This window comes from Neopsephotus bourkii, unplaced genomic scaffold (genome assembly GCF_033783945.1).
Source record: "Neopsephotus bourkii isolate Nb327-2 ecotype Australia unplaced genomic scaffold, CSIRO-AGI_Nbou_v1 NB_168, whole genome shotgun sequence".
Classification (NCBI taxonomy): Eukaryota; Metazoa; Chordata; class Aves; order Psittaciformes; family Psittacidae; genus Neopsephotus; species Neopsephotus bourkii.
The window spans coordinates 16,536,362-16,550,654 of record NW_026900684.1 but is presented as its reverse complement, the minus strand read 5'-3'; the positions used below and the strand labels follow the sequence as shown (position 1 = coordinate 16,550,654).

Genomic DNA, 14,293 nt, shown 5'->3' with positions numbered 1-14,293 from the left:
AGTCAGGAAATGGTAGAATAATTACTGTTACCTCTGCAAATTTAAAACTGTCTGGGAGTACTGTTTATGAAACAATCATCAACTATATAATTCTGCATTGTAGTTTGTGACTTAATAAATGCATATGTAAGGATATGAATGATGCCCATAGCCACTGCAGCTGTGATATGCCATGGTCTGTTTTTCAAATCTAGAATACGAAAGCTTAGGGACTTTTGGTGGATTTTTTTTTTAGGTTGGTTTTGGGTTGTTTTTTTTTTTTTTGGTTGGTTGGTTGGTTGGGTTTTTTTGTTTGTTTTTTTTTTTTTGAGGAAAAAGACTGTAAATCTTGTCCTCACTTACATGCACTTTAAATATTTAGACAGTTTAGTGTATTCCAGAACAGCAGCATTTATTTCTTCTTTGACAGTGGCAGTCTTGCAACACTCTTAAGGTACATGTGGCAAAACTCAGCTCTGAGGTCGATCTTAGGAGTGCTGACACTTAAAAATAGCTGACAATTTGTATGTATAGGAAACCAGAACATGATGTGGAGAAAGAGAGCAAACGTCCTCCTAGTGTTCTTAGAAATTGGGCAAGTTAGATCTGTAGCTGCTCATTTTAGTGCTTCAGCTTCCATTTCATTCTGCACAGGAGCAAGAGTTGCTTCATGAGAAATGAGCTTTATAATGTGGTCTTTTTCCTTTCAGGATCATAAACCCTGCAATGTGAAGTGTGTTGCTGAGATTGCAGAGTCAAAGTATTGAAACAAAGGAACAAGTGTTCCAGATGTTGAACTTGTCTGTATTCCGTTCCTACCAGCTCCTTATGGTTATCTGCTGTATTACATTCTTTAATATTACATGGAAAGTTTTCTGTCTCATTCTATGGAGTGAATAATGATTTGAAAAAGAGCATTTTTTTCTTCCTTACTGTTCATTCTGTCTTGTTAAGAGTACATTATATGAATTTTCCAAATGAAATTCAGTAATTGCAATTATTATATTTTCAGCCTCAGCTCCCAGGTCTTACATTAAAAATAGAGTGTTATCTCCATTATATGTGCTTCCCATACATGCCTGAAATCGTATGTGAAAGCTAAGGCTGAAATACAGGAAATCACGTTATTGCCTTTCCCCTTTACTCGGTTCCTCCAAAAGTTCAGAAGAAACTAAACAGAGAGGAGTTTTCATCTGGAAAGTAGCCATAGTAGAAGGGGGGGGGGGGGGCTGTTTGCTTTTACATTTAAAATATAAAGTCATGGAATCCTAAGGAAAACGTCTGTCTTTTGGAGCTTCATGCAGCAATAATGTAGTCTCTTAAATGCTCTTTCCAATTGTGTCTTTCCATCCAAATTAGATGTGGTTATTTGGGTTGCAAATAACAGCGCTCAAAACCAGAGCCATGTTGTGTTAGGCAATGTATTAACACAGTAGGAAAACAGTTCTTGCTTTGAAGGTTCTAAAATCTTAATTGAGAGAGAAGTAAATATGTATATGAATACCAATACAGGATAAGTGGAACAACAGTTGGAGCTCAGTGTGGATGGCTGGTGTGGCTCAACTAATCCTCATACAGGTCTGTCAGCAGGTTTGTCAAACTGGGTGCAAAGGTTTGCCTTTGCAGATGTAAAATCGCTGTACATCCTGTCTTATGTAGGCCTGTATGCTGTAGTCTGAGCTTCTGTGTGGAGTCTTGACTGTTCTGACGACATAAAGCATCCTGAGAAATGAAGAAATGCTTGCCTCCTTTCTTGGTGTTCCTCACCTCTTTATGTGGTGGTTGTTTGCCATTCCAGTAGCTTGCTTTAGCAGCAGCAGCCCAGCATGAGCAACAAAGGGACCTGAATCAGCACTGAGTAACTTAATTTTTAGTATCTCCTGCTTTATTGCTTTCTGTGATGGGGGAAGAAGGGGGTTATAATAGTGTCACAGCATCAATGAGTTCATGGTTTAGCGATACTTGATGTGTGATTGATATATCAGGTGTTAAGGGTTTGGTATATTAAAAACTGTGCTGTGTATTCTCATTTTCTACTAACCAGTTGTTAGCCAGGTTAAAACACACTGTAAATGTGTTGTAAACACATCTTAAGACTTGATGGAATATAAATTTTTTCTATTTTTAAATTATGATACTGTAAGATAAATGACTTTAAAATAGTCTGTATATCTGGATTCATCCACTTAAAACAGGAATCAGCTTATTATTTTCACAGACCACTGTATTTTGGATCTGTGTGCAAGGAAGAAAATGTAGTTTAGAACAAGGAAGCAGATGTGAGTGCATAATTATGTTTCTTGCAAGAGTATTTCCTATTAAATATTATTTGTAGTAATTTAATCCTGTGGTAGACTGTTAAATGGGAATACTTGGAAATAATGTTAAATGCATTTGTTGAATGTGGCATGGCTGCATATTTTCTGTGTAGCAACAATTTTACAAGAATCTAGTGAAACTTTTAAATTGGAAACCTGATTGGTTTCTTATTATCTTGATCAGGACATCTGTTTCTGAATTCAGAGGGAAATTTCTGTCCTTTCAGTGATGCATTCCTGCCCAACCTTTCCAACCCTATTCTGTGATACACGGTCTGCTGGAATAATATAACCTCTCCTACATTGGCTCTGCTAAACTTTTATTTTAGGGTTTATCTACATGAGTATTGAGGTAAGCCAACAAAAATGTGAACCAAGTTTGCAGGATTTCCTGCATCGTAGTAGTGTGGTAGGTATTTTCCAGGCTGGGATCTTGGAAGCTGAGAAATGAACTGTGTCTCCCTGTGAGTATATCTACACAGGGGTACCTAAGCAAGATGAAAGCAATTACCTTTATCATTACAGTACCTCAGAGTACCTCTGTGGGGATGTGCCACTAGAGTAGGAAATAGAGAAAAATCATCTTCCAAATTTATGAATATTTAGAACTTAGGTTTAAACATACTGAACCAAGAAGGCCCTTTATCATTAGGTTTTCACTGATCACCAGCTATAAAGTCAGGAAGCTTTCCTGCCTTGATATAAGTTGGCATAAGGGAGCTTGTTTGTGTTGCGATTTTGTCATGTATTTGAGCTAGAATGGAGGGTTTGGTACTGTGTTAACATAACAGTCTCTTTGGGATACTCTTACAGTAGCCAGAACACTCATGCGGTGTATTACAACATTTATGATAAATACCATTTCAGCAGCTGCCACTAGGAAATACATCCATGTTCCTACATTGCTGAAGTTACTTAAATTCCTCAGATTGACTTGAGATTTTGAATGTTGACATCTTCAACAGTATTGCTTTTAAGAAAAATGTGCTGTATACAGAGGGAAAATTATACTAATATAGAAGGCATCGGTATTTTTAAAGTTGATACTTGGATTTCACATCTGGTTTACATGGTTTTAAACAATGCAGCTTTACAGAAATGAGGGCAATTAAAATAAGAATTATTTTAAGGGTTAGGAGATGTGTTAAAAGATGGGCAATTTAGGAGTTCAGATTCAGCATGTAGTTTCTCAGGAAAAAACATAAGTTTAAAACATTTAGTCAAGTATTAAAATTGGGAGTGAGAAGTAGGGGGTGGAATACACTTTATTTTGTTATGATGCTGTTGTATTTACTAGAATTCTAAGGAGTAAATTTCCATTTTGTTAGGCATATGAGTCTTTTCACTGCTAGCTGTGTAAATTGACAGCTGGTTAAAGTAATTTTAGAATTGCTTTTGACATGGTTTCTAGTTCTTGTAATCAGGGACACCCATTCGACTTTGGGTAGTGAATAAACATCAAAACAGCAAGAAGGCTGAGATGTGGTTTTAGATGAACTGAATTAAATTTGTGATCGAACAACTGCTTGCATATAATAACAACTTCAAGGTGTTCATTTTTTCTCTCCTGTTCCTATCTATTAGACAAAGGATGTTGTTAGCATTAAGAAAGGTTCCTCTCTCTGTTCAGTGTTAAGTCATGAAAAATTCGGTACTGTGTAGGGTTATGCCGTTCCTTAGCCTAGAGGTGAGAGGACTCCTTTAAGGAGTCATGGCTCTGTTCTTTTCATCTGACCATAAAATGTGTCTTCTCTGCTCCATATATCAGTCCCCAACAATTTGAAGTTGATGCTGTTGAAGTCTAGCATCATCTGTATCTTTCCTGTGTGCTGAGTACTTAGAATCTCTGATGCTTTCAGAAGTGTCGCTGGTTTCTGCATTTGTAAAGAAATAGGCTTTTTTTTTTTTTTTTGCTAAAATCCATTAAAAATGTTACACTAGCAGGAAAAATGTTAATTTAAAATTATTATATGTAAGGAAAAAGTTGGAATAAACTAAAGCCAGGTTATTTAGTCATGTATATTAACTTCCTGCCATAAAACATCTGCCATAGATTAAAAAAGGGTTGGATCTTCCAGAATCCAATAGTTCCTTTCTTCCAGGAGAATGTCCTTTTCTGTATCCTAAGTAGCTATATGTTCAATTTTTTTCTTTTTTACTTTTCTATATTTTTAGTAGAAGAGCTGCCAAATCTACAGAAACACTTTAGCCAGGGCATTTAGAGAGGTGTGAAGTGCTCTGAGGTCTGTAGAACTGTAGACTAAAACAACCCCAAAAAACCCAACCAACCAGACTTTGGTATTTTTTGTTTCATTTTTTTCATGCCTTCATGAAATACATCCTTTCCTGTTTATATGAAAAAAGAACATAAACACTGGAAGAAATCCCCTAGTATCTTGTGGTCAAACTCCTTTGTATTTTACATTGATATAAGTAAGCCAAGAATCTCATGTAACATTACCAAAGAATCTTTAGAAAGTTCTTTGTGTTCACTAACAAAAAAAAGCTGACTTTGAGAGCTGACTACCAGAGAGAAGTACTCTGCTGCAGAACTCCATACTTGAAGTAGTTTTGTGTGAGAAACTCCTGACCAGTAGATCTTTATACCTTGTGCAGTCCCATTTCATATGTGTGATAGAAATGGTTGTGCTTGTGCTTTGGGACAAGTAAGAGACACTCAAGGACACTTAAGGACAGACTTGTATTGTGAGCAGGCTTCATATTTTTAGATTCAAAGGCAGACCAAAGGTGGTTCTTACTGATGGATGCAGATTCTCAAATACAGTCTTTTCTCTCAGTGAGACCTAAAGTTCATTCTGAGGCTTTTGCCAGTGTATTAATTCCAACAGTAGATTTTATGGTGGCAGAAAGGAGATATTTAAAGAAGTAAAATCTTAAGTAAGAGAGTTCTTGTCTGCAAGGGTGGGTGTCTTAGCTGACTGCGGAGTAGGGAACAGAGTACTGGTTGGGTTTCCCTTCAGAGGAGATCTGCTCTTTTCTCTGGAAACATGGTGGCTTTTACAAGTTATGCTTTCCTATTTAACTCCCAAGGATTAGGTTTGAATTCTTTTCTGTGAGCAGATTTGCTTACTTCTTGATGCTAAGAAAAGTAATCCTGGCTCTTGATTTGACCGTAAAGTATTCTCAGTGCACTTCAAGTAAGAGGAGAGTTTGTTTGCCAGTTCCACTGAGTGAAGCCAAGTATTTAGTTTCTTATAAAGTACTGTTAGTTCTAGTACTTGATTCTTTGAGAACAGTGGAGAAGCAGCACAGTGTCCTAGCAGTTTGAAGTATCCAATAGCTGATTTCATGGTAGTAAATTAAAAACAGATAATGAAACGTTAACAGAAAATTATAGTGATGCTGGATGAAAAGTCACTGAATGAAAGTTGTAGCTTGTAGCAGTGAGCACTAAATTTTTCAGTTAAATATAACTTGAGTGCTGAGCTGCAGTTATTTTTCAGTTTGGTAAATTTAACTGACATTCTGCATCTAGGCTAATCTAATGTCTACTATTTTGAAGCAGGGTCCTCGAGAAGCTGTTATTTGGCTTGCTGTACACCATAAGCAAAAAGAAGCTGTAGAAATCTTCTCCAGAGAAGTTGCTCCAGCTGGAACTGGCATGGGTAAATATTCACATTGTCTTCTAAGGATTTTAAAGTTACTTTTTTACTTTTCCATGAGTATGACTAGCATCCAAAACTAAGCCGTGTTCACTTTCATTGCACTGTGCATAGTGAAACTGTAGTTTTCAAAGGGTATTTATGTTTGGTGTAGAAATACAACCTGTAGATGTTAGCAAAATGATAAAAGGAAATCTCTGGAAGTCCACAGTTTGTTTCCTTGATACTCTTTATTCTTCCATTGCTGCTACTGTCTTTTCCTGTCTTTTTTCCTTTTTTTCAGCAGTCTTTGTTTTCCTGCCCATGGTTACACCAATGTGCAACATTGTCATACTCTGAAAGTGCTGGGTTTGTTCAGGTTTCAGTTTTCCCCTTCACCATCATTCTTCACAGAATGAAAAAAAGTAAAACCTCTGCAGTGCTTGGGTTGGGTGGAGTATGTACAGCATTGAAATTGAATTACCACAAGATGTGCACATCTGTGTCTTAAGGTGGCTGGCAAGCTTTCAGTTCATGTTATCAGGGCTTTTCCTGATGAAACAGTGTAGAATCAGGTTGGGCAGTCTGCATGAATGATGGTGAAGGTGCTAGTTTTGTTTCCTAGAGAAATAGCTTAAACTTTTTAGAATATATCTCTAAAAATAATAATAATAAAATAATTAAATAATAAATAATTTCATAGTAAGACTGATAGTGAGCAGCAATGGGAAAGACCATATTTCTGGAGTCATTTATTGAAAAACTGAGGGAAAGCAGGGACAAGTTACAAGTCCTTCGTAATGAGCAGCAAGGAGAAAGGAGGACTTGCTGTCTTGCAGGGCAATGTCACCTGAACTTAAACACTTAATTCCATTATTTTTTGGACATTAAGAAACAAAGAACAGTCACTTGATCTGTATCAGGCAAAAAGAGGGGGAAAAAAAAGGGAAAGTTTTGGTGATCTGCTTGGACTGTATCTAATGATTGTGGGGTATTGTTTTTAACTTTATTCTTCTTGCAGTTGGTGTTTGTTACTGTAAGTGGTGTGTGGACAGTTGTACAGATAGTAAGTTTCATATATGGTACCTTTTATCAAAGAATCTTCAAGCTGTGTAAACACCACCGACTAAGCTTTCTAGTGTCTAGTAACATTGGAAAGTACTCTGCTTTATAGATGGTTTCCTGAGATAGTGGCAGGAAGCATAACCACAAAAGAATTTGGAGTCCTCGGTTCTGCTTTCCTGAAAGAAATGCTAGAGGGAACTCCACCAGTATTTAAGGGAACCAGGCTGACTAAAATTTAGGAATGGGGAGTAGAGGAGAGGGTTAGAGAAAGATTTGATGGTTCAGAATAAGGGTGGAGAGTCCTAATTGCTCCTTCTCTAGTCCATGGAATTTTCCAGTACTCGTGTATCTGAGAGAGGCAGCACTAAGCCTAGTCTGTTCGATTTACTTGTGTTTATCAGATGCCTTTTTTGAGATAAAATCCAGGAGCACTGTCACTCTTCATGAGGTCATTCCAGCTTAGTAGTTGATACTTGTGGAGCCCTGAGCTAGGTTTGGAAAGGGGTTCTGTTCTGGTAATAGGATCATAATATGAGAATTACAAATTACAGGTAAAAAAGGTATTAGTATCTTTAGTAGCCAGTACTGAAAGCCTAGCTTGGTGGCTTTTGATTAGGCTGAAATTAAATCACTTGACTCAAAATTTGGGGGGATTTTTTTGTTATACTTTTTCAGACAGTACAGAGAACAACAGGAAGATGAAAGAAATTCTTTTTCTTCCTGTGATTAAAAAGCTTATTGCAACAATTGTGTTGAGGGGTGATCTTCCTCATGCTTCACAGCAGAGATTTAAAACTTAGGTTGTTAGGTCTTGTGTCAGAGATGTGCTTTTTAGCTCTTCTAGTGAATTTAAAGTCTTGATGTCAGTATTTCTGAATTTTTACTTTTTTGCAGCTTTTTTCCAAAATATATTTTGATATATTTTTGTTAAATGTAATGGATAATAAAACTTAGGCTACATAAAAGGAGAGCACTAACCTGAGAGTGCTGATTATTCCCCACCACCCCATTTATGGTAGATCTTCTGATAATGAGTAGAAAGGCATCTCAAGGCATTGTGCTGATTTGAAATTCCGTATTTCTTATGAAATCTCATCTTTGATGTCAGAAAGAAATGAGAAAGGAATACTACCTATGTGTTGGAATGGGCTGAAGCATGTGTGTGTTTGTGCTCTGCAGTGTAGGCAAGGGGTTAGACCTGCAAAAGAGAAGTTTGGGAAGGTGGCATCTTCTAAAAAGCTTCCATAATCTGAAGTGAAATACTGAGATTTTCATAGCTGTTCCCTAATATTTTTTTCTAATCCTTTTTAAATTCCCAGTGTTTTGTTGAAGACCAATGGGCACATGAGTGCACTTATACAAAAATTTTCTGAAGTGTTACTAAAACTGCAGATGGGATTCTTAAGGCCAGAGAAGAATTTGAAGTTACTGTATATAGACATGTCATATATTAGAGAGTGATTTGTTGTTCATTTACTGTTTGGAATGGAAGGCTTTTAGTGTAAACTTCTGTTAAGCATGGTATTTAGTCTGCCAGTTTCAATACTTTGTCAGTTTTCATTTGGATTATGTTGTTCTGAGCAGTTTAAAAGGGGGTACAAGGTATTAAAAAATATATATGCTGACACACCTAATCCAATTACAGTTAATACCCGAGTTTGTTAAACTTCTGATTGGTAAAGGTATACTTTGTTTATTTCTCAATACTTTGAAAGTTGATAGTAGCATTTTCTTTTTCTTTGAACAGCAGTGAGCAAGTTTGGTTTTATGCATGTATGGTATCCTGAAAAAAAAAGTAGAGATTTCAAATGCATCTGCAGTCTTCACAGCTATTTCCTTGTTCTATAAAGTAAGCTTTTCTATGCTTGGCAGTGAAAAATCCTGGACACACAGACTCAGATTTTTAAATCTGTAGGAGCCTGTGTGAGTTCAGTGCAATTCTGCATTGCCCAGACTATGGAAATACACCTTCATAAAAGCTAGCCATCACAGACCAGGTTTGTACTACTCAAGGAAAATGTCTTCATTATATACAGTCCTGGCAGCCACATGGTTAGCATGTAAATAATTTATGTTGATGTAGTGTATTCACTTTGTCTTCTTTAATTCAGATATTTTACTCTGGATAAAATGTAGTGTAGCATGGGTTCAAGAAAAGCCTTGCTGTGGGAAACTGACATTTATAGTTTAATAGGAGTCCAGTAGCTAAGAAATGTTTTAATAATAGCTGAAGTCATGTGCTGACCCTTATTTCACATTAAAATGACCGGAGTTTGACACTAAGATGACAGCTGGTTAATACAACTTGAGATTTTAAAGTGCTTGAGTATATGTAAATATTATGACTGACATTCTAAGTGTGTTGGAAGATGCTTCAAGAAATGTCCTCATTCTAACAGTTTACTGCAGTCCCCAGTTTTTGAGAATAATGTTGCTGAAGATAGTTTATCTGCTGTATTCAGAGGACATAGATAGAATAATTAAGAATTATGACTGACCCCTGTAAAAACAGATTGTCTGCATTTTGTATTTCTACTCGACTATACTGTAAGAACTGTTGAGTGTAAAACCCAAGATTTCCGATTTGTCTAGTTTGATCACTTAAAGATATCTTTGAAGTCTGCTTTTTATATAGAAATATATGGGGTTTATGTATATATCTTTAGAATATGCAGTGAATATAGTAACATTTTGGTTTAGTCACTGGAAATACAAGGAGCAAACCATTTGGGGTCAAAAACTAAGTTGGTGAGCAGGAGACTTCATTGTGTTTTAAAACTCTGTGAAGTTCCAAAGATAGAAGTGTCACCTGTTATTTAAACTACTTAAGCATTTCAGATTTCAACAAGTCAGAGCCTTTTCATGCTTCTTTACTCCAAAACATTTTACAAGATGTTTTGTGTAGTCTAGCATCTTTCTTTGATATAACAGATATTATTCTGTTCAAAAATACAGATTTCTACAGAAAATTTGTACCTAAAATGTGGGGTCTCACAGGTGCGCTGGAAGAATCATGACAGAAAGGAAAAAACCAAACACGTATAAATATACATACGTGTACACACAGATGATGATAGTCTGTTTTCCTTAAGGTAATTGGCCTGAAAATGGGTAAGATTGAAAGTAGGCTAGAGGGAGGAGTCATAAAATGAAGGTGGGATAAGACTGTATGAAGAATTGCACAGATTAACCAAAATGAAGCCCTTGCTAACTAATAATTGATTCTTTGCTTTGTAGATTCAGTGTAGATTCAAATTTTTCAAGCACAGAATCCAGAGTAAGGGTCCTGTACCAGTGCTTAGTTACCTAGAAAGAATTTAATGGATTTAGTGCCTGACATTTCTTTAATCATGCTTGCCATGGTTTAAGCCCAGCCCCTAGCTCGGAATTGTGCAGCCGCTCACTCACTCTCCCCCTTATTCCCCCCTGCTCCAGAACACAGGGCAATGCCATATACTTGGGAGTTAATGAAAGCAGTGGATTCATGTGGTGTAATCCCCAGTACTGACTCTTGGCTTTTACATGCCCAGCCACCTGGAGAATTTGTAGTTCTCAGGCTAGGTCCTCAGGCACTGCAAAGGAAAATGTTTTCAGAAATGGTAGGCTTTTGGATCAAACACTTGAAGCAAAATAAATAGCATCATATTCAGTTCGATGATTACACCAGAAGAATCCTGTACCTACAGACTAAGGGACTATACATGAATTGAAAGGAAGGTTTCCAGCATTCAGCCATTTTGTAGTGAATCATTTTTGTGCTATTCTGAGGCAAAGAATCTGACAGGTAGTGGTGGTGAAGCTGTTCATCAGCTTGAAGTGAAGCAACTTGTTAAGAGGGTGACTGGTCAGATAGGATGACACTGTGCTAGTGATACTTTTATCTGCCTTGAGGAACTAATGAATAGAGCTCTGATAACAAACAGTGGTCACAAAGTTTCTGGGAAATGAGATCAGCAGCTTCAATCTAGCCGATAATCTTACTGACTTGATAACTGCAGCCTGATTGATACTCTATGTCAAATCGTTTGTGTCGTAGATAAGGTGTTCCAGAAAAGAGGCTGGGGGAGCATCTGCACAGACAGATGCTCTACAATGCAAAGGAAGCATAAAGTACAGCATGAGGAGATCTTGTTAAAGAAGGTGTCTTGGGCCAACTGTTGATCTAAGGAGATCAGTTAACTTACCAGAAGTAGGTCTTGCAACAGTGACAAGTCCACTCTTACCAAGTTGTGCTTCACCTTCTATTGTCCTGTTTTACCAGGAAAGTGTGATAGGGATCTGAGCCCTGAGCTGAGTTGAGGCAAGGTGGTGTGCTCTAGTGCTATTTACACAAGTAAACCATTGATTATAAGTCATCATTAATTTAAGATCTGCTTCATCTTCTCTGCCTGAAGCCTAAATAGGAATTGCATATAGTAAAATTAGATTGTACTTAAAAGCTCTCCCATTTTGCTATTGTTAACATAAGCAGTGGCTTAGATACAGAAGTTAGTAACACTGCAACTGTGATGTTGCACAGACGTAGCTTTGCTCTGCAATTGCATTTAAGTGCAGGGGTATCTAGTATCTCAAGAGGGAGATCTGTTGGCACAGTAGCTTATACTAGAGAACTTTGAAAGACTAGCGGTAGCAAGCAGCAGTAGAAGGTTATTGTAGCCATGAGGTGCGAGCAGTGGTTGCTCTTAGATTGTTTTCTTGTCTGTGATTAGAGCCCTGCTTTGTTGTAGGAGCCAATTTCTATTGTATGAGAGCAGGGAAGTGAGAGCTTTCGGGAAGTTGAAACTGGTGTCAGCACAAAATCTGGTATCCTTAATGAGCAGTTCAGCTGCCTAGCAGGAAGTGGGCCATGTGACAATCTGCAGATAATTTAAATTAACTAACTTTATGAACCTGTACTTTCAACATGACCTTCCCATATCCAGCCTCCTCCCCCAGCAACCTAAATAAACAAATTAGGCACACAATTCAGTAAAGTAAGTGCAGTTAGTTTTAATGTGGAATGGCAGTTTTATGCTTGAACGAGTGCACAGGTAATATGTATAGAGAATCTTCACTGGATCATTTAAAGTTGTGTAACAGTGATGTAAGGGATTATTTCACATTCTATCCACTGCCACATATTTTGCAGCAGAACCTGCTGGGTAAGGAGGTGGTTCATGGTTTTTGTTGTTGGTTTTGGGGTTTTTTTTTTGATTCCTTTTGTTGAAGGCATTCTTTTTTCTCCTGTACTAAAAAACATTACAGGCTTTTTTGTGGGAAAAGGAGGAGTGACACACGTAATCCCTTCCGGTTATTCTCAACTGTAACACCTTCTGAAAGTTGGTGTTATTTGAGGTCGGTTGGTTGGGTTGGGTTTTTTTCAGCCTCTGGCTAAAAGTATAGTCAGTGAAGCCTGTTTATTTTGTGAGTTAAGTTACAATGTGCAAGTACTGTACTAGCACAGTGGCCAAGCTGGCAGAGTTATTGGACTAGCTTTAGGCAAAAGACTCCAGGTTTCTTACTGTTACCATCTCTGAATCAGTCATTCAGATGTGCACTGAATTTTAGTTTTGTTGATTACAAATGTGTCTGGTTACAGTGCAGTGTGATCAAGACAAGGACTGTGTAACAGCACCCACCTTCAAAAACTTCAATTAAAAAAAACCCTCGTTAATCACTCTTTCAGGGAAATCACTTCCGATGAATTTGAATATGGCAAGAGTCTGTAATCTATGCTGTGGTGTGTGTTGACATTACCAAGACACTGACTCCAAGCTAAAAGAGCATGCTGAGAAGTAGAGGTTATTAGTGTAAGCTTAGTACCACAGCAGCAAGGTTACATGGCTTTTAGTCTGTTCAGAGCACAAACACAGGGGATTCACACCTGGAGGAAGCAGTAATCCCATTTTAGCCAGGATTAATTTGAGTAAATATACCATGTGGGCAGCTTCCCACAGCATCTGTTGCTAAGGGACTGCTTAACACACTTGTTAATTCCTCGACTGATTCAATGTATGCACTTTACCATTTCTTTCCCTTGCAATATTACATGAAGCTTTATGCATGCTCCATGGCAGAAAAAAGGGTGGAAAACTGCTCAGGATGAGGAGAGCAGAAATGTTTGTTCCAGAGGTAGAGCTGGGTAGATGGGTTTAATGGTAGGAAAGCCTGGCAACCTGATACCAAGAATAAACAAGAGTCTAATCGCAGTGCTGATTTACTGCAAATCTGGGATCATGCTAATGACTTAAGCTTCTCAATTACCTATGTATCAAAGAGAGAGGATGGGATCTGCGTTATGAAGCACCTTAAGAAAAGCAAAGGTAGCCATTGAAAATGCTGAAGATGCAAGTTAATCTGAAACAGTTCATCTAGTAAGCAAGGCCATACTAAGCAAGTGTTAAAACACAGCATGATTGAGGTCAGAATTGTTTCTCTGCTCTCTTTAAATGAAAGAACAGCAACAAAACCACCAAAGCTAAGCTCTTTTTTTCTGTCAAATGTATTGCCTGACTTGTATTGGTATACAGAATACAAGAACCTAAGATTTAGTTTATAATTTGCACATTTTGAAATAAGTTATTTTTTATTAGAAGTCATAGTACCTTTTACATGTTTTGCCTTTTTAACTGTTGTATAAAATGTTCAGTTTTATTAATTTATGAGACTATGTGATTTACTAGATATTTCCCAGTATTTATTAGATGTGCTTTATAGAAATTATTCAAGCTACATTAGTATTTTGAAGATGGTTTTAACTGTTCTTTTGTGAATTTAATTTCCATTTCCAGCACCTGGCCTCACTGGAATTGTTGGAGGGCACCCCACAGTGTAAGTTAACTCCTGATAATTAACTTGTAATGCGTGATGGTCGTGTTCCTACCACTCACCATCACAAGCTTCCCTACCTTGAAATAGTGACCACAGAAGTAATTAGTCTGTGTTACACACTGTGCTTAATAACTGATAACAAGTTAATAATGAGTACTGCAAGATAAGTGTTCAAATAGTGAGATTCTTTATTGAAATACTGAATTAGAGTTATTCAGTAATTCTCAGTAGGTGTCAGATCAGCTCATAACAATATGCTTGTCTGTGCTTGATGAGCTGCAGGGAGAACTTTAAATATGACTTTATGGCAGAGCAGTAGTTCAAGTACGTGCTAATACATGCAGATTTCTGGATGGGATTTCTCTTGTACCTGTTAGTTTGGAATGTGAGCACAGCACATTTGTGTCTGTACCAGCTCACTTCACCTAGAAATGTGAGGTCAAATGTCCTGGACCCCATCCCATAAAACATGAACCCATTGTGTGAGCAAGGTGAATAATGTTGAGCATATGAAAAATA

At 37.3% G+C, this 14,293-nt stretch overlaps 1 protein-coding gene across 4 annotated transcripts in view; it reads left to right on the top strand.

The window, feature by feature from the left end:
• Window positions 1-14,293, top strand: part of LOC133223193 (uncharacterized) — a 58,534-nt gene that overhangs the window by 27,286 nt on the left and 16,955 nt on the right. For all 4 annotated transcript variants that reach the window (XM_061373705.1, XM_061373695.1, XM_061373686.1 and 1 more), the window contains 2 exons: window positions 5,824-5,923; window positions 13,735-13,774. In XM_061373705.1, the coding sequence (XP_061229689.1) occupies window positions 5,824-5,923; window positions 13,735-13,774 (140 nt within the window). The remainder of the gene's footprint in view (window positions 1-5,823; window positions 5,924-13,734; window positions 13,775-14,293) is intronic.